We start from the raw sequence: 23,349 nt of genomic DNA, 5'->3' as shown, positions 1-23,349 counted from the left end.
TTTAGGTTAATACAAACAACACGCGCACACACACACATACACAGAGCCCCTCACACAGTCTGATCTGCCTAATCTTTATGGTGCGTAGGGCTCTGTGATCATAGGTAGGCGTTACATTTTCCGTCTTCTCCCAAGGAAAGGACAAGAGGAAATAGGATGAAATTCCAAGTTACATGTAAGGAAAGCTTTCCTGACTTCTTCAGGAAGTCCTGAATCGGGGTGTCACACCATGGATAGAATGCACTTTCCTAGAGCACCAAGAGAAGTCACCTACAGAAGCCCCTGGGAAGGCAGAGAAGAGACTAGAAGCTAGAAGAATCTAATGCAAGGATTCTGAAGTGGACTTTTCCTTCATTCACACCTGGTTTCCAAGTGGAAAATCATCAACTTGAGTCAGACACTTGACCAGGTGTCACCCATGTGCTGGGTGCTTTGGGCAAGAGCTCACTTAACCCCACTCAATTCAGGGGCTCTCTGGTGTTACCCACTGGTGGGCAGCCTGTGTGTCCCCAATCCAATGAGAATATTTCACTAAAAGTTGGACTTCCAGACCCTTCCAATCCCTCAGACATTTTTTTAAAGTCCTTTACTAAGATAGATTATGCCTGATGTACTAATGTCTTATCAAATGGGTCAGATGCAAGATTACGTGACTACCCACAATGCCCCATCACCATCCATGCTAAATAAGAGAGGTTTAAGCTGGTTTGCTTCCGTTGGACCACTTGTAATCACCAGCTGTTTTGATTTTGGAGAACATAAGCTCAGTGACACTGAGAGACGAATTTCACATTTTATTATTTGGTTCCAGTCGCTGACATCTGTGAAACTAAGTGGTCTTGTGATTGAATCATCTATTTGCCTGTCACCAGATCCTTATTAAGTGTTCTTAGGATAAATTATGTTATGTACTAAGTCCAGGAGGAAAGGGATGAGGGAAAGCTGTCTGGCGTGCTTCCCAAGTGCTGGTCATTTGTTAACACATTAGACCGACCTGTCAGCACGGCCTGAGAGATCAGTTCTGTGGTTCCTGTGGGACAGATGAGGGAACTGAGGCTCAGCAAGATGGAGTCATTTGTCCGAAGTCAAACTGCGAGTAAGGCTCCAAATCTAGGTGCACCTGACCGAACCCCGCCCTGGCTCCCCTTTAGTGGCCCTGGGTCATTTCCCCGCGCTTAGGCGTTTCAAAGACTCTTTACAGAACGACTCTTCATCATCCTCACTCCTTTTCCATTTCGTCGCCAGTGAAATCACATTATATTTGGAAGTCAAGTAGACGTGCAGTAAGATCTGTGTGTGAGCCCTTTCAGGATGCGTCCCCCAAGGCTTGTCCCTAAATGGAATACCAGCTGTCAGGGCTTTGTAGGCTTCTGACAACATGCACGGGAGACGGAAATCAAGCAGAAATCATCAACTGGGGAATAAATAGTTTCTGTGAAAGACACGGCAAAGCTGCTCTGTACCATTCAGTATGATGGACAAGAGAAACAAATGTCAGAGGGGTGACCCAGGCCAGGTAGCCCCCAGAGCACCCCTGTGCAGTCCTGTGGGTTCTGTTGCCTGCCCTGTGTAGACTAGCTGTGTGACCCTGGGAACTCATTTTAAAACTCTCTGAGCCTTATTTTTTTCCTTTGTCCGATGATGCAAAGATTGGACAACGGTGGTCATATCTAGATTCAAACATTTCTGGGCTCCTTGGAAGGTGAGAAAGAATTTTGCAGCCATGTCCCAGGGCTCCAGCTCAAGCCATCCCTGCTGAAGTCGCAATGTTTCTGTCGGGATGTCAAGTGCACACCTGGATTGGGAGACCTGGCTCATCACCTGGCCGTACGCCTTGGGCATTTCATGCCCATTCAACTGAAAAGGGCATGATGTGTCATCCACACCATCTGCTCCCAGCTCACCAGGTGCCGTGACTTTCCTGAAATAAAACCTGTTCTCCTGGGGTAGATGTAGGAGGTTAAGGCGTAGGTGAGGTCCACGGCAGGTGGTGAGACAAGAGACAGTTTGAAAGAAAGTTGGGGCTTCGGACAAAAAAGGATTTTTCTTCTAGTTGGGGACCTATCAAAGCAAACCTGTAGGAAAGTTTTCTGGAGCCATGAGTGAGGAGTGAAGGGATTCTGAAATACAAGATACAGACCTGGAGAGCTATAGGCATGATATCTAAGAATTCCAGCTCTGCACTCTGGACAGGGCTGGCTTCAAATCCTGCCTCACCACCTATAGGTCACTTGAGTAAGGCACTTAAATATTAAGAGCCTAAGTTTTTTTCATCTGTGAAATGGGAATCTTATCATGACCTACCTCATATGGTTGTTATGAGGATTAAATGGGATAACACGTGAGAAGATTTAGTACAATGCTTAACACATTAGTAAGCAATCGTAACAAACAAAACTGGCCGGTCCCTGGTCCCAGTTCTCTTCGTATTGTTACTTTTTACCTGGAGACATTGCAGAGTATGTACTGCTGGAACACCACATCTTTGAAAGATGGTGCAGGGACCAAATTTACAGGGTTTGAACCGTCCTCTTGACACATTTCATCCCTAAAATTAAGTCCTTGCCAGCGTTGGAGTTCCCAAGAGTATTGGTCAAGACTCTTTTGGCTTCAAGTAACAGAAACTCAACCCACACCCCATTAAACTAAAAAGCACTGGCTCAAATAATGCGGGAAGCCAAAGGGATGAGCTTTGGTTGACTTGGACCCAAAGAGCTCAAGCAACATTCTCTCCCTGCTCCCACCTTGCTCTCATTCTCTCTGTCCTTTCCTCTCTGTTGGCATCATTCTTGGGCAGGTCCTCTCTCCCCAAGGTCAACAGGATTCTCTCTCTTGAGATTCAGCTCCATTCCAAGAAGGGGCTCCAAATCTGCTTGGCCCGTGTTCCTACCTCTGGACAAGCCAAGAGCTTAGGGCACTCTACTGGCCAATCTGGTTTGTTACTAGTGGAAAGGTGAGGCCCTGGATTGAGAGTTCCACCAGGTGGAGAGGCACATATCCCCAAACCAAAAGATGAATTTTGTTACATGAAGGGGAAGGTTGGCTGGAAAGACCAAAATAACACCTGGCCACACCATGCCAGGGAGCCTTGCAGGACCCTCAAAGCCAGACACAGCTGTCTGACACCAGGAAACCCAAGATGATTTTGTGGTGACGAAGGGCCAGCTCATACCCACACAAGTACAGGTGGCCTGTCTTCCTCCTACGAAAGCATCACCTGTTCCCTTAGAGACCACATCCTCCACCTCTAACTTCAGGTCTTATGTGGGTGCCTGGATGCTCTGTTATCACCGATGAAAAATCTCTTTCACAAGCTCTTACTTAACTCCACCTTAGACTATGGAACTATCCGATTTCATACAATCATAAAGTGTCAGACCTGGAAGGATCACAGAACTCTAGCTCCCATACCTAGTAGATCTGGCTAATTGTTAGAATCATCTGAGCTGGATTTTATATTGTTTTACCATTTCCTGAGCCCCAAACTCCCTGCCAGGAACATCACTTACGTACATCTGCGTTAGGGCAATTAGAATTGTTATGATTCTGATTTGCCTTATTTGGGAGCCAGTGTCTCTGAAGATTGAAGCCAGAAGGATTATGAACCCATTCTACATAGGCTCACCCAGCTGGTCAATGGCAAAATCCGTGTAGACTCCTGTCTCCGGGAAAAAATTCGAGAGCCACTGCCTGGCATTTGCCGAGCAGAGCCATGTGAATCTCTGTCAAAATAAGAAGGAGAAGGAGCAGTCTGTCACTAGAGCTTACAAACCCAGGTCCTGCCACAGCAGCCAGGAGTCTGCTGGTGCACGGACTCGCTAATGAACTTTTAAGAAAACAGGAAACCTCGCTTCTGTGTCCTCCTGTGTCAACCTCCCCTAACTCACATTTCATCCCCATGTACTTTCTGGACTCCTACTGTGACAAGTACTACATAGAAAGATATCAACATCTACCGTGAAGAAAAACATAGAAAAGATCACCAATAGCATGATGTATTCTTGCCATTTTCAGTGCTTAATAAGATCCAAAAAGGAATAGGTTCCTTGACAAGTTAAACAGAGAGTTCCCATATGACCCAGCAATGTGGCTCTAAGATTTGTACCCAAGGGAACTGAAAACACGTCCACACAAACACTTGTACATTAACGTTCATAGCAGCATTATTTCTAATAGCCAAAAAAGTAGAAACAACCCAAATGTCCATCAGTTGGTGAATGGATAAACAGAATGTGGTACGTCCATTCAATGGAATATTATTCAGCCTCCAAGAGGGATGAAGTACCCACACATGCTGCAGCATGGATGAACCTGGGAAAGATTATGTTAAGTGAGAGAAGCCAGACACAAAAGGTCACATAGTGTATGATGCCATGTATATGAAATGCCCAGAATAGGCAAGTCCATAGAGACAGAAAGTAGATTAATGATTACCAGGGGCTGGGGAGGGAGGGCGATGAGGAGTGCCTTCTAATATGTATGGGGTTTATTTTTAGGGTGATGAGAACTTTCTAGAATTAGGTGGTGGTGATGGTTTCACAACCCTTGGGAATGTACTAAATACCACTGAATTGTACACCCTAAAAGGGTGAATGTTATGGTATGTGGATTCTTTCTCAATTGAAAGTAAATAAATATTAAGAGCTAGATTTTTTTAAAAATTAAAATATCAGGCCCTCTGAGAGCACGATAGATGTTCAGGAGAAGCCTCATAGGAAAGTGAAGTTTAGGTTAGGCCTGGAAGAAATGAGAGGGAAGGTAAGTGGACACCCTTAACAGAGGGAAAGGTATGAACAGTGCTGCAGAGTCTTAGGTAGAGAGCATAGCTGCTTGGCTGAGAAAAAGGCTGCTGGGGGAGGGGAGGAGGGGTGGTCTAGGGACAGAGGGACAAAGGGGATAGGAGGTGATCTGCGATCCTGCCTACCTGCTGAGCTTAGGAGCTGGATAGAACTGCTTCCCCCAGCAAGGGGGGGCCTTCAGGGAGATTGCAGGGCGTGATGACGCATACCAAGCACTGCTCCAGGAAGGAGTCTGGCTGCAGTTCAGGATGAATAATTGAGGGAAGGGACCAAAGCAAAGTTTTGGGAGCATCTGCTGTAGTCTCAGCCCGGGGCTAGAGGCTGCAGGAAACAGGAGAAAAACCATCAGATCTTTTCTGCAGCCCTCAGGGGATACAGGAAGGATACCTTGCATTCTCTAGCAAGTCAGGGTTGCACAATGGTTTTTGATTTTTTTATGAGCCCGTTGATCTCTGAAATAATTTTTGAAATTAACAGAACAATTATCATTAGCTCCTTTTACAGAGTGAGAAACTGAGGCTCAGAGAAATTCAGCCTCTTGCCCAGGGCTCTTCCTAAGTGGCAGTGAAGAGAAGAAGCCATATCTCCAACTCACAGTTCATCCTGGGCTGACCTGTCATCTTGTTGGGGAAACCAAGTGTAGACACTGAGAATGAATAAGTACACAAAAATATAGTGCAATGCAAATATATGATAGCCAAAGACAGGCATGAAATTATGATCAACAAACACATTAATTAGTGCTGGGTTATACTGTCGACCACACCAAGTGTTTGAAGGACATTTCTTTTGGATCTTCCTCTGGCTGTACTTTCTGTTGCTAAACAAAAGATCAGGAGAGAGTTTGTGTAGAACTTTTGAACCTGGATATTAGAATCAGACGTGGGTTCAAATCCCACCTTCACCATTTTCCAAAAGACCTTGGACTCTACTTCTCGGAGCTTCAGAGCCCTCACCTACCAAATGAGGGTCACACCACCCAATTCACAAAGGACTATCGCTATTAATTCTGCAAGGACTCTATAAAGTACATATGCGTACCTTGCCCGCTGAGGTGGGTGCTCAGTAAGTAAAGGGGAATTTTTTCAAGGTTTCCATATAGGAATTAGCATTCACTGGGCACAGACAACATTCAAGTACCTTCCTATGCTCATAATCCTCACCACAAGGCAGGTCTTATTTACCCACATTTTATAGGCGGGGAAATTGAGGCCCAGGGAGCTTGGCTTCCCCCAGCTCACACAGCTACAATGTGGGATAAGATGATTGTGATTAAGATTGGTGTCTGGGGCTTCCCTGGTGGCGCAGTGGTTGGGAGTCCGCCTGCCGATGCAGGGGACACGGGTTCGTGCCCCGGTCCGGGAAGATCCCACATGCCGTGGAGCATCTAAGCTCGTGCGCCACAACTACTGAGCCCATGTGCCTAGAGCCCGTGCTCTGCAACAAGAGAAGCCACCGCAATGAGAAGCCTGCGCACCACAGTGAAGAGTAGCCCCCCGCTCGTTGCAACTAAAGAAAGCCTGTGCGCAGCAATGAAGACCCAACGCAACCAAACATAAATTAATTAATTAAAAAAATAAAAAAGAATTCTCATCCTTGCACAGAATCTGAATTAAAGACTCTAATCTCCAATGACGGTGGATTTCAGAACTACCCAGGAGAGAGCTGGAAGCTGCACTCTACTTATAGTCCTCACGTCTGGATCCAGACTGGCATGACCTCATGTACAAACTATTAGGTCCCCAGGCCTTTCCTCCTTCCTTATCTCTCCCCTCCTACTGCTTTGAAGGATTTTTAGATCAAAGGTGCAGCCACTCTCCTGGGGGATAATCCTGTTGCCTGTAACCTTTTTTTCTGAGTATCCTTCACAAAGAAGGGCTTCGGCAAAAAATTTCTCCCTCAGCCCAATCACACAGTTTTTCTTTTCCTTAAGCCTTCGCCAGCCCTCAAGATAGGAAGGTAGATGTCTGCCTTCAGAAGCAGTTTTATACTGAGGAGCTGCCGGAATAAATTATAGTCCTCAGAAAGTGTTAGATACGCCATTTCCACATCCTCACCTTATTTTCTGCTTTGGGTCCTTTCCTTCCCAAACACCACCTCCGTTTTCCTTCCTGAGGGCTGATACAACTTTTTACATTTGCCCACTTCTGGGGGCAGACACGTCTCTGCACCGAGGAAATTTTCTTCCTCCAGGTAAGAACTTATAAGATTCTAAGACCCAGACAGGATGAGCAAGTAGTAGAGAACTGAGCCAAAAATACTTTCAATCACCAAGGGACCCAGGGGACCCAGAAGGATTAAAGATATCGAGACAAGGCCTAAGAGACTAAGGCAGAAATAACCGACAGGTATTGGGGAGGGAGCCGGGAGCTGTGCCGGGGGCATTGGGCCTCTGTGAAGTGTGGAGAAACTTTCCGGTGGATGTAATTTGTAGAGGCCCCCCTGAGCCTTGTCTCAGGGGAAGCTCCTTTGCCTTTGGAAACATCACCCACTTCCTGCTTCTTCCCTGCTATTTCTAGGGCATTAGAGGAGCCGCTCAGTGTCAAGGGGGAGAGGGCCGTGAACTTGAACATTTTTTTTAGGTTTTTTTAAAGGCATGTGGACCCTACCTTGACCTTTTCTTTTGCCTTCTTTCCAGCAGAGAGTCATTTTAAGGGAAATTACACTTCTTTTCTTTCTTTTTTCATTCAATGTGGCCTCAAGAAAAACCACGTTCCCTCAGCTGGTGGTTGTTTGCAAAGGGACAGTAGAATGTCTAGCAGAAGGACCCCTTTGCAAAATGGAAGGTAATCTGAAAATGTTCTTCAGTCCTGGCCTTGGGTTTCTGCAGTACCCACACCCCGATGTCCCTAACACACACCTACACACACACACACAGCCCTCCTGCCCCCAGCAACTCAAGCTCTATCAGATTCTTGGGCCCCACCCAGATGTACTGAACCAAAAAGCCTGGGGCTGGGCCCCGGAGATCCCCTAATCACCTGCAGAGCTTATTAAAAATCCACATTCCTGGCCTCCACCCCCATAGATTTGGATTCAGTCATTCTGTGATGGGGTGGGAGAATTCGCATTGACATCAGACTCCCAGGTGGTGCCGAGGCAGCTGGTCCAACGAGTAGCCCTGGTGTAGGTCGCCTCCCGCCAGCCTCCCAGGAAGGGATTTCTTCCACAAGCTAACTGGTAAACTGTGTGTAAAGCTTACTGCGGGACCAGGACGGACAGGGAAGGAGGTGTAGACAAAAAGAGGAAAGAGAAGGAAAAGGAATTCTGGCGTGGGAAGCAATGCCTGGAGGAGAGAGCCGTTCTTTCCTTTCTTGTTCTTTCCATTTCCCTATTTCTGGCCCATATTCCTAACCCACTAGTTAACGCCTTCTGATCGAGACCAACTAATGGTTTCTCGTGGGCCTTATAAAAATGGTGACTCAAGACCTGGCCCAACGAAAGGATTAAGACGGCGCCACCCCAGGACCCAAGGTCAGACCCTTGGGGCCGCAGGATCTGGGGGCAGGGACACCCTGCCTCCGAAAAGCCTGAGAGGATCCTGCACCTCCTTGCTTCACGCGGGTCCTATCCACAGCTCACGTGGTCTCCACAACCCAGATTTCAACAGGCACCACGATCACCTAGTTAAACTCAGGAGATCACTGGCCAGAGTCCCCCATTCAACAGATCTGCGGGGAGCATGGGCCGGCCTGAGAATCGGGCTTTTTAATAAGTTCTTGGTGCTGTGATGTAGCTTAGCCAGGGACCCCGCGCTCGAACCGCTGCTGCGCGTATCTGCCATAATGCCGGAAGTCCCTTAGCATCATTTCAACTGGCAGCCACCCAAGAACAGTCCTGGGAAAGGTAAGTGGCTTCCAGCCCACCCTGTAGGGATGCATCCGAACCTCGCTCTGTCTGTAACAGCTGCCTCAAACACAGGAGGCCGGCTTTCTGCAGAAACGACATGGCCAGGCCTGGACGATGCCTTTGGTGAGACTCACGCCGAAAATGTGATGTGTTTCCTCGCTCCGAAATCGCTGTGGCGCTATTGCATCTGGAAGCCTAGACCTCACTCGGAACGTCACATCTGGCACGATTTTTGAAGTTTGGCCACTTCATACCATTTGCCAGGAGCAGGGATGCCCAGTCTCTTCCGAGAGCTGACCTAGAGATGCTTTACTTGATGTGACCGGTCTTCTTCCTGTGGACCGGTCCCTGGGCTTGTTGGATAAGAAGTGCAATCTGTCTCACTGTGTCATTTCTCTCTTCCCTCCCTGCCTTCCCTCCATGCCTCCTTGCCCTCTGCCCTACACCCCACTCCAGTGCATTCCCAGAAGCAGAACAGACAGACCTGCGTCCGGAAGAGCCTCATCTGCGCCTTCGCCATGGCCTTCATCATAAGCGTCATGCTGATCGCGGCCAACCAGATCCTCCGGAGCGGCATGGAGTAGCGGCCTCCCCGGCAGCTGCGTTCCCGGCTCACGCATGTGCTTGCCCCGCGGGCAGACTCTTCCTCCACAAAAAAAGCAGATACGGACGGTGCACACGCGGCACAGTCCAGCGAAGAACCCAAGGTTGCAGTGCAACCCGTGTTGTTGCAAACCCACTTCATCCCCTTGGCAGGTACACAAAAGGGCTGTCTTCAATGCTTTAATGGTCTTGTTTCCTAATGCAATAAATAGCCAGGAGTTCCGAATGATCGCTTCGACCGCCTGTAGGAACTCTAAAGAGAAACTTCATCTTCATCTCGGAATTCCCACGGCCATCCAGGTTGGCAGGGTAAGGCAGCAAGAGAGAGGCGGAACACGCAATCACCTCCGCCCGCAGTTCTCTCAACCCAGGGGTCAACTGGAGACTCCCTCCCTCCCCCACCCCAGGGCAACCCTCAGTGCCGAGAAGCTGACTTCTGAGTTGCTGCAGAAGTGGGGGCTTCCCGTCCTACCCTGGCTTCCTTCCCCAACCTAGTGGAGGCCCCCCGGCAAGGCATGAGGGGAAAGCCATCGGATGGGGTGCAGCACCCAGCGGTCTGCAAGTTGCACCCCCTTCGCTTCTGTTCTACTGCCTTTTCTACAGGACTCTTGTTGGCAGAGTTGGGGAGCTCTCGGTTTCCGTCGGCACTTGGCTTTCTGTTCCTAGAGCCCATCGCGCACCAGCATTTTGGAATCTGCAGAGAGCCTTTCTCCCAGCTTTGCCGCCTGTGCTGCCATTTAGACAAAAAAGAGAAGCATAACCGTGGGCATCTCTATCACATAGACACACAGACAGACGTATATATTGGGTTTCTTCATGTGTGACATCCATCGTCCCTAATTGCTTTACTGCTGATAGAAGCTTGTCCTCCGACACACATCCCTGCCTCCCTGGGGTGGGTAGTTTGGGGATGGAGAGGGACATAGGCTGGTGGTGAGGAGGTATTGCAAGCCACGCCCCAGTGGTCCAGAGTGATGGAGTCCAAACCCATCTCCATGCTGGGAGACCTCTGCAAGTGAAGGTCCTTGTGCATCTCACCTTTCTCTCATCTTCCAATTTGCTTTCTTAGTCTGTCTTCCCAGATAGAATGAGAAACACCAACCCAAACGGAAAGCTGGAAAGATCAAAGCACTGTATTTTACATAACATCTTCAGGCAGTCAGATTCTGCAACTGACTCATTTTCACAAGAAAACAAAAAGATGCTAATGAGCTTAGCCAACTCGACAGGTGAAATACTTCTGTTGGGGAAGGGAACTGAAGCCAACCCCCTTTCAAGTTTGCGATTTCCTGACTTTTCCCAGATGCCACATCCACCGCTGCTATTCATTCCAGCTTGCGTAGTCTGATTAGCCAATAACCTTTCGCTGTCATTCTTCCCTCTGTACGTTTCCAAGCTCAGGTCTTTATTTCTGTGACTGGAGTTGTCTTACTCTTCTTTCTTTCCATTGCATCTTAAAGCTACAAGCTATTCCCCTCTCCCTTTTCCCTTTTCGTTCAGTATGGAGGTGCCAGAATTTTTCCTCTCTTGCTGCAGCCGGGTGGTTCTGGGGTGCGGTGTGTGTTTATGAATCCCTCCTCAAGCCTCCCCTCTCTCTCTGCTCTCTCCCGCTGATCTGCTCAGACTTGGAACGTCCAAGGTCTCAGTTTGGGGTCTTCTTCCAAATCACCTCTGCAAGCACTTTGGGCAACAGCCTGGGAGCAACTCTAGAAACCTCCCCACTGCAAATATCCACGATGAGCACAAGTAAAACTAGGGTTTGAGCCGTAGGATGGAGAAGGGAGCAGGTGTAAGCTCCCGGGCACCTGGGAGGTTACAAGTCCCTCTGTGAAAATGCCTGGGGTCCCACACATCCAGGCCGAGTAAGGCAATGGCCTGCCTGTCCCTGTAGCCCGCCCTGCCCCGCTAGACACTTCACGTCTATCTATCTCTCCTCTCTCCCCTCTCACCAGACTCACCTCGGTCCCTCAGGACCAGGCTTCAGAACGAGAACAGGTCCAAATGCAGAATACGGACACACAGGACAAATTTATATTTAGTTTCTGCCCAAAGCAGTTTGCTCTCTCTCTTTAGGTGGGAGGGACCCCGTGAATGACTTGGCCACGTCCTCCTGGGGAGCGGGGTGAGAGACCCCAAGTAGACTGGATAGAGACCCCAGGCATGATTCTTAAAGGACCCTGCCCTGTGAGAGGGCAGTGCTGGACTTCAGGGCAAAAGAAATGAGTACTTCTTTAAAGGCTACAGGTTCTTCTGCCTCCTACTGGGGAGCAGGGACCTTGAAGGATGTGAGGGTTAGACTTCATTGGAAGAGCAATTAGCCGCTGTGCAAGGGTGTGAATTAAACGGCAACCTGAGAGACACCAACAGCCTGTTCCCCACCAAGTCCTTCGCATCCTCTCCCTAAAGGACCATTTTCCTCTCTCCCAGTGAGTCCGTGGAACCGAGTCCATCCTACCCAGGAGAAGGCATCCCTTGTGGGTGTTGCTAGGGAGAGAGGGTGAGAAAGAAGCCATAGAATTCTCTTTGATGGGCTAGAAGTGAACCTCCTGCCGTGGTCACCTCACACGTGGCGCCAGGAGCTGAGTGTGTGGGAACGTCCCAGAGCTAACGGCACCCCGGAGACTCTGGGCACCGAGATCCTGTAGCTTAGCAGCTTTGCCTGGACGGTCTGTCAACGGTGTTGGGCTGAAAATACTGACTTCCCACCGCCCCACCCCCAAGTTCTGTCCACACCAGTGTTCCTCCAGGGCCCCAGGCCAGCCAGTGCCTTCCCCACGGGAGTTACTGTGCTCACGGATGAAGACTCTAGAAGTCCTGGTCCCCCATGTCCACGGTGTGCCGTGTGGCCCTGGCTGGAAGTGACCTTTGCAGGAACTGAGCGGGAGAAATGCAACGCTCACTCTGTCCTCCCAGCAAATAGACTTAAGAGTCTGTTATGGGGAGGCTGAGAGACTGGCAAACCGAGCGTGGCTCATTCTTGCCTCCACCCCTGACCACGCGAGTGATGATTAGGGAGGCACTTTGCTTGGGGGACAAGGGGTGCAGACCCTGACCCTTTGACCCCCAAAGGAGCTGTCTCTCATCACTCCCAGAGCCCCCAAACAGGACCTAGCATGGGAACTATTAACCGTGGCTTCCAGAATGTGCGTGGGTCCCACATGACCTATCTGTGTTTTAAAAAAAAAAAAAAGGATGTTGCCATGGCAACCCTTGCATTCCACCCTGGGTTTGCCAAGGCACACAAAAATAGGGAACATTTCCTTAAAGAACAAACACTTGAGTTCTGCCTGCTTGCATCCTGACTCCCTGAATCTGTATCCCACTGGTGGGAGAAATTAGCCTCCAAGGATCTGGTCATTTCTCTGCCTTTTCCTCTTCTGTTTGGACCTGTCCTTCCATTGGCTCAGGAGAACAGGAGCTACCTGTGAGCCGGGTGGTACCCTCCCCACTTCCCAGAGCCCAGAGCAAAGACCCCTTATTCTGGGCAAAAAGGCAGAAATGCCATCTGGAAGACAAAAAATATTTTAAGCCCCAGTCTTTAAAAGCATCTGTTTGCCTGTTGAGAAGCTCTCCCACAAGCCAGACATGTGAACTAAAGTGAACTGAGGTTTACGTGTGGTCTCCGGCAAGCCAGTGGTTTGCAGAGTTTCTAGGTGTTTTATTTGCAGAGAACAAGATGTGTGCGACACGTCTTCTTTCTTGATACCTGCTTCCTGTCTCAATTTTCGCCTGACAAATGGTCTCCTCTCTGCAGTTAGCCGAGAGAGCCTAATGAAAGATGGCAAGCTCGTCCTGATGATCACGCCCCCATCCCAACCTCCCATCCACAGAATCACAAAACGATATATCAGACGCCTAGGAGAGAAATGTATCTTTTATTCCAAATGCCTTCTCTAGGTTCAGTCCAGACTCAGGTCATAAATCAAAGAGAGTTTTGCTCTTAACCCATAGCTAGCAGCCTCCCCGGGACCGTATGAGGGCATGACCAGAAAAGTAAGGTGTGACCGCCAAGCTCCTCAGCTTGGCGGGCATGGCCTTGTGTGGTTGCACACTGTAAAGCCCTGTTCCGCTGTGCTCTAGCTCTCCATGCCTGCTGAAGCTGCCGAGGTCTGCTCCTTCCAGCTGGAGGTCTCAAACCATATTAGGTCATTTTTCTGCACTATTTCTCCCAAAGCCCTTAGTGATCATGTTATTTATTCTGTTCCACTAAGATACACAAAAGGTCTGGAACCCCACTGCAGAAAGGAGGAGCCCCCTTTCCTATAATGCCATGACGATACAGATAGACAAGCTTCTAGACTTTGGCATATACTGGTTGTGTCACCAGGCGGACCGCGGGACCGTCTTCCCTGGAGAACATCTATCTGAAATGACCTCAGATCAGAGATTTCCCATTGGCCTCTTCTGTGATCCTCCCAGGGCTTAGCCTCCATAACCTAAAGGTGTTGCCGTAGCTATCCTCCCAGACGCCTCAACTCCCTCCGGAAGGGGAAAAAAAAATCCATCAGAAACAGAAAAGAAACGTTATTCCGCAGCTAGGGGTTTCAATTTGAATTATTTAAAGCAATGGCAAAATGCAGGGAGGTTCAGACTGCCTTGAAGCACTCTGTCTCCATGACAATTTAAATGTCAGAAGTGTTCAGCTTCACTTCTTACTTCCTTTGACTAAGTCACTCAGGGGACTGTCCTCCGTTATGTGGCCTTGTCATAGACACTTGGTTTGGAGGGAAAAGGTCAGGCACTGAAACCAGCCAAGCATTTCTCTTAGTATCCTATGCTCCATGCCAAGTCCATGGTCATTGAAACAGCCGTGGTTTCTACTGAATACTGGTTTGGGACCCTCTTTATAAGGTCTCAAGAGTCATGATAACAATGCTCAAAAAGTCTTGGAGGCAAAATTAATTTGATTCAGGGCTTCCCTGGTGGCGCAGTGGTTGAGAGTCCGCCTGCCGATGCAGGGGACACGGGTTCGTGCCCCGGTCCGGGAAGATCCCACATGCCGCGGAGCAGCTGGGCCCGTGAGCCATGGCCGCTGAGCCTGCGCGTCCGGAGCCTGTTGCTCCGCAACGGGAGAGGCCACAACAGTGAGAGGCCCGCGTAACGCAAAAAAAAAAAAAAAAAATTAATTTGATTCAGTTGGCTTGAAATATAGTCACAAAGAATCGGGTTCTGCCAGTCCCCCATAGACAGTCCTCTGAAACTGGGAAAGACTTGTGAAGCATCCTGACCCCTGCCTCCGCCTTGGGTAGCTAAGCCGTTGAGTGGGCCCCCCATGCTGGGCATAGCCCTCATCCACCTCTTTCCCTTGAGCCTGATGTGTTGGCTTTCAAACCTGTGCTTCTCACACTGTTAGACTTTATTGTCCAAGTGAAACAGATGCAGAGGCTGGAATTTTCCAGGGGGCAGAGCAGCAGGTTAATTAGGAAGGAATATTCCAGGGACTGAAAAATTCAAGTGCGTTGCTGCTCCATCCCTGGGCCTGGGAGTGAAAAAGAAAGTCTTTAAAGGGCCGCTGAGGCTGATCTCTGAACGTTTTCCCTGTACGTCTGGTCTCCTCTGGGAGCATACAGGGGTTTGAGGGCCATGGGGCTGCTGCCCAACAACCTGATCCCAACGACATGTGCTGGGAACTTCAAGAGGTGGCTGGTAGCCTGCCGTGCCTTGGGGGCTGCTGACGTTTGCCAAGGTCAAAATGCCTTTCCCAGGGTGCACTGTCTGGGCTCAGACCGGTTGAACTGAGGCGAAGAGAGAAGACCTTAGCCCTGGACGTGTAAGAAGCGCTGTCAGCCAGGAAGGGCACAGGAGGCAGGGCCCCAGGTGCTTTTGCCACCCACCAGCCAGATAATTCTGAGTGACTCCCCTTCCCAGCCTCAGGTGTCTCATCTCTAAAGCAAAGGGAAAGGTCAACCAGATGACTCAAAAGAGCCCTCCTCTTGTGACTGTCCAAAACAAATCAAAGTGAACGCCCACACTTTGAGAGGGTCCCTATGTCCCCTATGAATTGCATTAGGGACCGGCAGTTTCATTTTTTTTAAACACAAATCCCAAGAGGCAGTTGTAATAAGCTATCTCTTTAGGTGTCTGTTGTCTGTAGATGAAAGATGCAAGTCGGCTTCTGTCGAGTGTGTCTTGTAGGCAAGAGGTTTTATTTACTCCCTAAGGACTTGCTGATTCAAGGGAGCATCCAAGATGGGCTTTGCGTCCTGCCTGAGCCAGTGTCACAGTGAAGGACGTGGGATCACCTTACCACAGGTCCCGTGAATCAGAATTCCTGCCTAAGTAGGGTGAGACAAAGCCAGATTCCAGGAGAAGATGCTGCTTCCCCATCTGAAAAAGCCTAACTGGAAGTTACTGAATAAACAGCACAACTTCTGATCATTTCCTTCTTTTTTTTTTTTCTGACCCATGGAACAGCAGTTCCCGTATATAGGATAGTGGCTTGTAATTATTCGTAACATTGCAGAAGGGAGTCACGATCTCTGGGGATTGTTAGGGATTTGATGAAGAGTCTGCGGAGACCAGACGCCTGCGGTGGTCCTTAGGTGGTTCACGAGTGATGCTGAGCACAGGCGCCTGCTTTAGATGCGATCCAACCACGAGGAGGGAAAAAGGGCAGAGAGAGGGCAGCTGCAGGATACACAGAAGTCTCCGGCCCTTCTGCGCCGTGACAACCTGAATTCCTAGGTTTCCTTTTTTCTTTCTCTTCCCAAAGTAAATGGAGGCCGTCATTGTTTTTCTAGCAAGCCCTGCTGGTCTTCCCTGGAAAGACCTAGACTGGCCAAGGAAAGGGCCCTCTCAGCTCCTGGTGGAAATTTACACAAGTCACTGTCTCTCAGCTCTCTCCAAGGAAAATCAAAGAATGTTCTTTCTTTCTAACCTGGAAATCAGGCTTCAGGGGTCTTTAAATGGCTTCTTAGTGGGGTTTGATTTTTCTTCCCCAACTCTGAATCCAGGAAGAAGCGATTTCTCCAAGGGCTAACCAAAGACAATGCCCTTGGAGGAAAATAAGCCCCCAAAATCTGGCCCGGGAATGGGTTGGCAAGCTGTCATCTGCTGGGGGTAGGGGTCGTTGTGACCCTAGGGGTCATTAGACTTGAGACAGGAGTTTTTTTTCTCAAAGCACGGTGGTAAACGGCTAGATACAAATCAGAGCGCAGCTGAGGACTCTTACCACCAGGCTGACGGGAGGTTGGCAGGTCTCATATCCAGAATGGGCCACTAAGACTGAAATCCTGGGTCACAAGCTTCCCATTTACCTCATTCATGTTCCTTTTTTTTTTTTTTCATTCAGTATTCGTTGATGATTTCTGCTACTAAATGATGAGAGAGTCAGCAGATTAGTCAAAAGAAAATCTTTATATAAAATGTAAATATTAATATAAATTAACTTGGCATGCAACGTACTGATCCCATGAAGTACATATTATTAATATGTTAGTGTATAAAGGAAAACTGACTGCCATATTTACCAGATGTTTTTCTCTAACCAAACTTGTCTGTAAATATATAATCTGTATAAAAAAGAGTCTAATTTACCATTATTTATGCAATAGAAAAAAATAAAAGTTTTTTTTTTCTTTTGATGAGAGATTCAGCTCGTTATCTGGGGCTGTGATTTGCAAAAGGGTCATGAAATTCATTTCCGTGACCCTGAAGGGAAACCAGATCTCTTTGATGGACCGTCCAGCAACATCACCCCCTTCCAAGAAGCAGCCAGTGAGAAAGCAGCTGGGGATCTTTGGTGGGGCTTTGGAGGGGAATGATTGACATCAGGGGAAGTAAGCCGACGACGGAACATATGGCGAGAAATACGAACCAGCTTCTGGCTGGGGAGCAGACAGTCTAATTAAGAAAACTTTGCAGACACCCAAGCTAGTGGTGTCATCCTTTTGGTATTCCATTTGCCAAACCCTTCCCAACATTAGCATTCAGGTACTGCTTAGCTTTTGCTTAAGCATTTGGAATTTTTAATGTTATTTGAGCTTCTTGGGCATAGGAAAAAACCACCCGTTCCCTTATAATATATTTATATAAGGAAACAAAGGGCACCAAAAAGGCAAGTGACTTGCTTAAAAGCACTACCAGGGATCCTGCCTGGATCCGGCCTTCTGTCTCCAAGCCTCATGAGGGCATCTCATATTTTCTTTCCTTTCCAAAAATGTTATCACGTTTCCCCAAATATCCTGTACTTAAGTCAAAAACCTGAGTTTCCTGTGGGTAGAATCTCCCAGAACCTCTCAGGGTCCTCAGTTCTAAGCGCTGCATTTTATACACCTTCTTCAGAAACTTACGAGGCAAAATCACTATGCGTTTGTTTTTGTTTAAAAATTCTAAAAATAGAGAGTTCTAGGCATAGAGCATGTGTTTTGTTTTGTTTTGTTCTTTCTTTCCCCTTGTTAAAAGGGGCAAATTCCAGTGAGATAATAACTTGGATTTGATCCTCTCTGATCTGGGTTTTAAGAACTTTTTTATTATACAGGAACAGTTAGTCATGAATATTCATTCTCCTGAGTCCTTACCCCAGCAGCGGGTGTTCTGCAGGACAAAAGACCCCACAGGGGACTGAGAACAGAACTCAGGTCTGACCCTGACCACAGAGATGACGAAGGCTGAAGGGTCATGGGTGACATTCAAGGGAAAACAAAGTTCTCCCTGAAAAGGTGAACGTATCTTTGAATTCTGTTGGGATTTTTCCATACTTTTGGTAAGTGAATTTCAAAGGCTTTTCTTTCAGATAAATATATGTCTGTGGTCCGGCCATGTGCACGATTAGAAAGCCGGGCCCATCACTTCTCCTGCGGACTCTGGAAGGTCTACCTGTAGCAGATTGCCTGGCCTTGAGCAGCAAAGGATGGGTGACCGGGCTGACGGAGGACCTGAGGCCACGTTCCCAGGCCGATCTCCGCTCCCTGGTTTTATTTCAACCCAGAACACTTGGACTTCAATCACTGGGTGACGAGCCAAGGAAGGACACGGCTGTGCTCCAGCCTAGCTGAAATCACCCCCAGGTCCTGGGGTGTCATACCTGGACCCAAGCTCCAGGCCCCAAGCACAGGCCGGTGTGTGGTCAGAAGCCTCTTCTGACTTGGGACATCTTCAGCAACCAGTCCTGCAGCTGTGCTCAGAGCTGGCAAGGCCCTGGCTCGCACTTCTGAATTTCCCAGGATGAGGAAGTAAAGATGCCAATGTCTCCTGGCAGAGACGCTTCAGGGCTGTGCTAAGGGTGACACGCTGGTAGACCCTTTGGGGCTCATTGCCCCACTCTGGCTCTCGTAATTTTTGTCCCCCACCCTCTCCCCTTTTTTCTATGCTCTCAAGATAGTCGGAAGTTAGCCAAGCTTTTTTTTTTTTTTTCGGTACGCTGGCCTCTCACTGTTGTGGCCTCTCCCGTTGCGGAGCACAGGCTCCGGACGCGCAGGCTCAGCGGCCATGGCTCACGGGCCCAGCCGCTCCGCGGCATGTGGGATCTTCCCGGACCGGGTCACGAACCCGTGTCCCCTGCATCGGCAGGCGGACTCTCAACCACTGCGCCACCAGGGAAGCCCTTAGCCGAGCTTTAAACAGGGAGGTGGTTCCCAACCCTGGTTGCACATGGGAATTGCCTGGGGAGCTTTAAAAAACTCCCAAGTCCCGATTCCATTGCTGTGGGATGCAGCCTGGCAGCAGGGCTGCCCACTCTCCGGGTGACTGTAATCAGGGCGAAGCACTAGGGCAGGGAGTTCCTACTCTTTCAGATTTGGATGATTTCCGGAGAAGCAGGTCAGTCCCCCTTAGCACAATGGTCCTCAAAGTGCGGTCCCTCAGCTAGAACCCGGGAGCTTGTTAGAAATGCAATTTCTCGGGCTGCACCCCAGCCTACGGAATCGGAGATTCTGGAGGTGAAACAGACAACAGGCCCTGCAGGTAATTTGGAGGGTGATGCTCCCTTAAGTTTAAGAACCTCTGGTTTTCACAATGATGGATGGCGGAATCAATCCATAATTATGAGAATCACTGGGTGCTTTATAAATGTCGAGATGCCTGGGCCTCTCACTGTAGGCCTATGGGATCAGAGCCACAGGGGAAAGGGTCGCCGGTGAGGGTCATTTGAGGAATCCTCCAGGGATATTCGGAAGGGAGGGGTGAACGTGAGTCAGCTCAGCGGCCAGACGCAGCAAGCCAGGATCGCGAGCCAGTTCCTTGACGGCCCTGCAATAACGCTCCCAGCGCCTGAGTCTCAGAAGGTATTTCCTGGGCGTGGCCCCCAGGGTGTCATCTGCAGTTGCGGCCCATATCCCCTGAGCACGGCAGCAGAGACCCACGTGGGCTGCAGAGACCTCTGCTCTCCCTCCCATGGAGGTGCCGCCGGCTTATAAACTAGGGGCTCTTGATGTCTTTCCAATGTCAAAGCCATGGCTGCCGGGCTGTCCCTAGGAAGCCAGGGGGTGGGAGTGGAGTGTGCAGGATGAGTGACACCCTCCCACTTTTCCCTAAGATTCATCTGGATGAGAGCAAAATAAAACTGAGCGCAAAGAAGGAGTGAATTGTCTGGTGTGTGAATTACATCTCGGTAAAGCTGTTACCAAAAAATGAGCACACGTGTAGCTCTGGAAGAGGAAAAGAAGCCAGAGGTGGAGGCCCGGGGATGGCACTGAGCCTCCTGTGTGTCTGGCAGCCTCAGGCGGTGATCTGGGGCAGCTGGCATGGTCCTGGCTTCTCCTGCTTGCCTCAGGCAGAAAGTCCCGAATCTCAGAAGCAAGGCAGCCAGGAGTGGGCACCCTGATCCCAGCGTCTCTGCTAGGGGACCTCCTTCAGCCTCGGCTCTCCCCAGCCTTTCAGAATAAAGAGGACCCAGCCTAATCCTCCTGGGTTTGAGCCTCTCTGGTCCAGGAACTGCGTAGAATGCTTTCTTCTTGGTCAGTGTCACTCCAGGGCCATCCCCCCATCCCTCCGCCAGCCTTTTCCTCTAAGAATGACGTGTCCAGTCTGGAAGAGAGAATCTGGGGCTTGGGAGGCCCTGGAGGTGTCTGCAGGGCCATCGTTAGGGAGGAAATGGGGTTGCGTTGTACAGGGCGGGGACAGGCTATGCACAGGCTCCAGTTTACCTGTGACCCTGGATGGACAAATGGCCTCAGCCCTGTCACTAAAATAAGCTGATTTAGCCACAGGACAGCTTATTTTGCTCATCTGTGTACTAGCATTGCATGGATCACATAGTAGGTGCTCAATAAATAATTGGCTAAAGGGATAAACACCCCAGATTAGCTCATCTTGCTCAGATACCCAAATTCTCTAGTGGCTCCGAATTTGTTCCTGGGGCCTCTTTCTCTCTGCCACATTCCTCCATCTCCTGTCCTCATGACCCTGGTTCCCATGCCTCTGTCAAAATCAGGTATGCCCTGTCTTTACAGCTTTATTTGTTCTGTTTTAATTCCTCCAGTCGATCCAGGAATTCCTTATCCACTTTGAAGAACCAAGTTCAGCCCCTTCGGTTTCTTCTTAAGGGCGCTCCCAGCTGGCCTTTGGTGCCACAGAGCTGGGTTCTCCTCTGACGGGAAAACAAGCCCCATCGCCTTTCCTAAAAGCCACAGCGTCAATCCCCTTGGCTTGCTTTGATGCTGGGACCTTAAGGTCTTCAAGCCTCAACACACCACCCTCCTGGGCCGGGATGGATGCAGTCCTGCCAACGGCTCTACACAGCTCTCTCATCTCTGCAGGTCTCCATCACACCTGTCGACTGCCAACCCCACCATGGAACACCAGCCTTCACTATACGGCTAATACTTTAGAGACTCATCTGAGAAACTAGCAAGTGTCTACCAGGTACCAATAGGATGCAAAGAGAAACAAACAGAACGCCAGGAGTTTCTAGTCTAGCAGAAAGGATGAACAAGTAAGCCTGCCATTGCAGGGTCAGAAGCCCTAGGGAAGAATTCACTAGAAGGTCATAGTGATTCAAAGGAAGGAGCATTGCTCATTTTAAAACTTAACATTGTTTTTAATTATGAAATATTTCAAACACACATAAAATAATACAACAGTATACTCATCACTCACATTTAACAGATGTGAATGTTTTGACTGAGACTTCTCGTTCTCCTTTAAGAAATAGAACCTTAGAGGTATGGCCAATGTTGCAGCCCAATTCTATCATTTTTTCCTTCCCCTCCCTCTTCTGATGTGACCACCTTCCTGCAACTGATCATTCCTATTCCTATTTTTTTTTTTTTTTTTTGTAGGGGGATTCTTGGAGGGGTAGGACAAAGAAGTTGGCAGAGCACAGGGGGACGGCGCATTACAGGAGAGGGACCAGCACGTGCAAAGGCCCACAGGCACAGCATACTTGTGAGAGACCGGTTGTGAAGACTTTGCGTTAATCCGGAGGAGACATGATGGTGACCTAAACTCGGGGAGAATGGGGGGTGGAGAAAAGAGGGCAGTGCCTAGAGAGATTGAGGAAAGAGAGTAGGACCTAGCGACTGGCTTGACATGTGGCTTGTTGGAAAAGAATGGTTCAAGGATGACGTGGGTTTCTGGTTTAAGAAGGGGTGGGAGAGACATGGAATTTAATTTATAATGATTAATTGGAGATACGTGTAGGGCGTCCGAGTGATATTAGATAGAGAGATCTGGGCTATATCACTTTTGCTGCAAAAGAACAAGTGGCCATTTGGTTTGTCTGTCCCTTTATAAGCTAGAGAAAAGTGTACCCCACTAGAAAAGTTTGTTTTCAAATCTTTTCCACCCATTTCTTCCTTCCTTCTCCATCTTGTGGCAAGAGAGAAAACTGCAGTCTGTCTTGGGTGGTGTACACCGTTCAAACCCTGGGTTGTACCCATGCCCAGTGTCAAGGCAATTGCTCAATTTCAGCTCTTTGGTATCACGTAGACCCTGCCTCAGCCTGGCTCTTCAGGAACTGGGAAAATGAGAGAGTTTCATGTGAGTGGCAGGCTGGAAGGTGGGAATAAAATCAAAGTCACCTCTGAGCCAGTAAACAGGCTGGTGCCTTGGAGACAGAGCATGACGCCTCAGTTGCCCGCATGGCAAGAAATCCCGCTGCTGACTTTGTCATTGTTTCCTTGGCAGCCAATGACCTCCCAAAACATTGGGGGAGAAACTCTGTAGGGATTTCCTAGGGTCTAAACAGGCAGAGGTGGTGGTTGTGGGATCAGAACATCATCCCCAGAGCTTTGCTCTCTTCAGTTCAAATGAACAGCTGGCACAGACTCCCGTAAGCCCTTTTCCAATGTGGACACCTAAGCAGTTGTCAATCAAACTCTGAGCCGCCACCCCACCCGCTGGCCACACACGTTGCTAATTTTGACCTTAGCTCTATTATTTAACAGATTCATTGCCAAACCTGGGTTTTCATAAATTATTTCCAGGAAATGCGAAGGTTGAAGTCAAGTTGAACTCATGTGGTTTTGCTCGTTAACTTGAGCGTCCTCTGTGATTTCTGGAAGATCTCGCAGCTCTGCCTTTCGGTAACCACGGCTGGTTGCTTGTTTGGACTCCAGGAAGCTCCGAGGTAATCTCGCCTATTAAACCCCAATAGAATGTTGGCAAGTCAAAGTCTCAGCCTCAGCCCACACAGAAGAATAGTTTGTCTTGCCTGAGAAGTATAAAATCAAATATCCATGTCATGGGAGCACGTTTTCCTCGCTCGGCTTTCAGAAGAAAATATGCTTTGAACCCCCTCCCCGGAGGTAGAAATGAAAACGTGGAAGATCTTTGTTTGAGTCCTTTTGGCAAGACCACTGTCCTGGCCTCCTTCTCTCAGCCAGTTTGGAGACTTCAGAATTTTTACACAAGCGTGAGCACTGAGCCCTGTCCCAAGCATCCTCACTACAGCAGCATCTTGAAGGCCCTGGGCATCGGTTAACACTCACTTTGTCAGGACAGAAACCTTTAGTCAGAGCTGAGCTAAAATATGAGTCCTCACAGCACAACTGGATGATTGGAACATCTTCTGGCTTTGTGTGGCCGCCCCTTGGTTTCCAAATATATCTTAGCTCAGCGATGAGCTTTGCACACCCGTAGAGATTAGCACTTGGCCCTGCCTGGCAGGCCTCCTGTCTGCCATTCCACAAAGCAACTAAAAGCATCTATTCACAAGAAC

At 49.0% G+C, this 23,349-nt stretch overlaps 1 protein-coding gene across 6 annotated transcripts in view; it reads left to right on the top strand.

Annotated features, from left to right (window-relative positions):
• CALN1 (calneuron 1) overlaps positions 1 to 16,834 on the top strand; it is a 470,898-nt gene extending 454,064 nt beyond the window's left edge. For all 6 annotated transcript variants that reach the window (XM_067705969.1, XM_067705966.1, XM_067705965.1 and 3 more), the window contains one exon: positions 9,105 to 16,834. In XM_067705969.1, coding sequence (XP_067562070.1) covers positions 9,105 to 9,232 — 128 coding nt within the window. In that variant the 3' untranslated portion in view covers positions 9,233 to 16,834. The remainder of the gene's footprint in view (positions 1 to 9,104) is intronic.
• Positions 16,835 to 23,349: the final 6,515 nt, after the last annotated feature.

The sequence above is a fragment of the Pseudorca crassidens genome, chromosome 15 (genome assembly GCF_039906515.1).
Source record: "Pseudorca crassidens isolate mPseCra1 chromosome 15, mPseCra1.hap1, whole genome shotgun sequence".
NCBI lineage: Eukaryota > Metazoa > Chordata > Mammalia > Artiodactyla > Delphinidae > Pseudorca > Pseudorca crassidens.
This window is presented reverse-complemented; position numbering and strand designations above follow the sequence as displayed.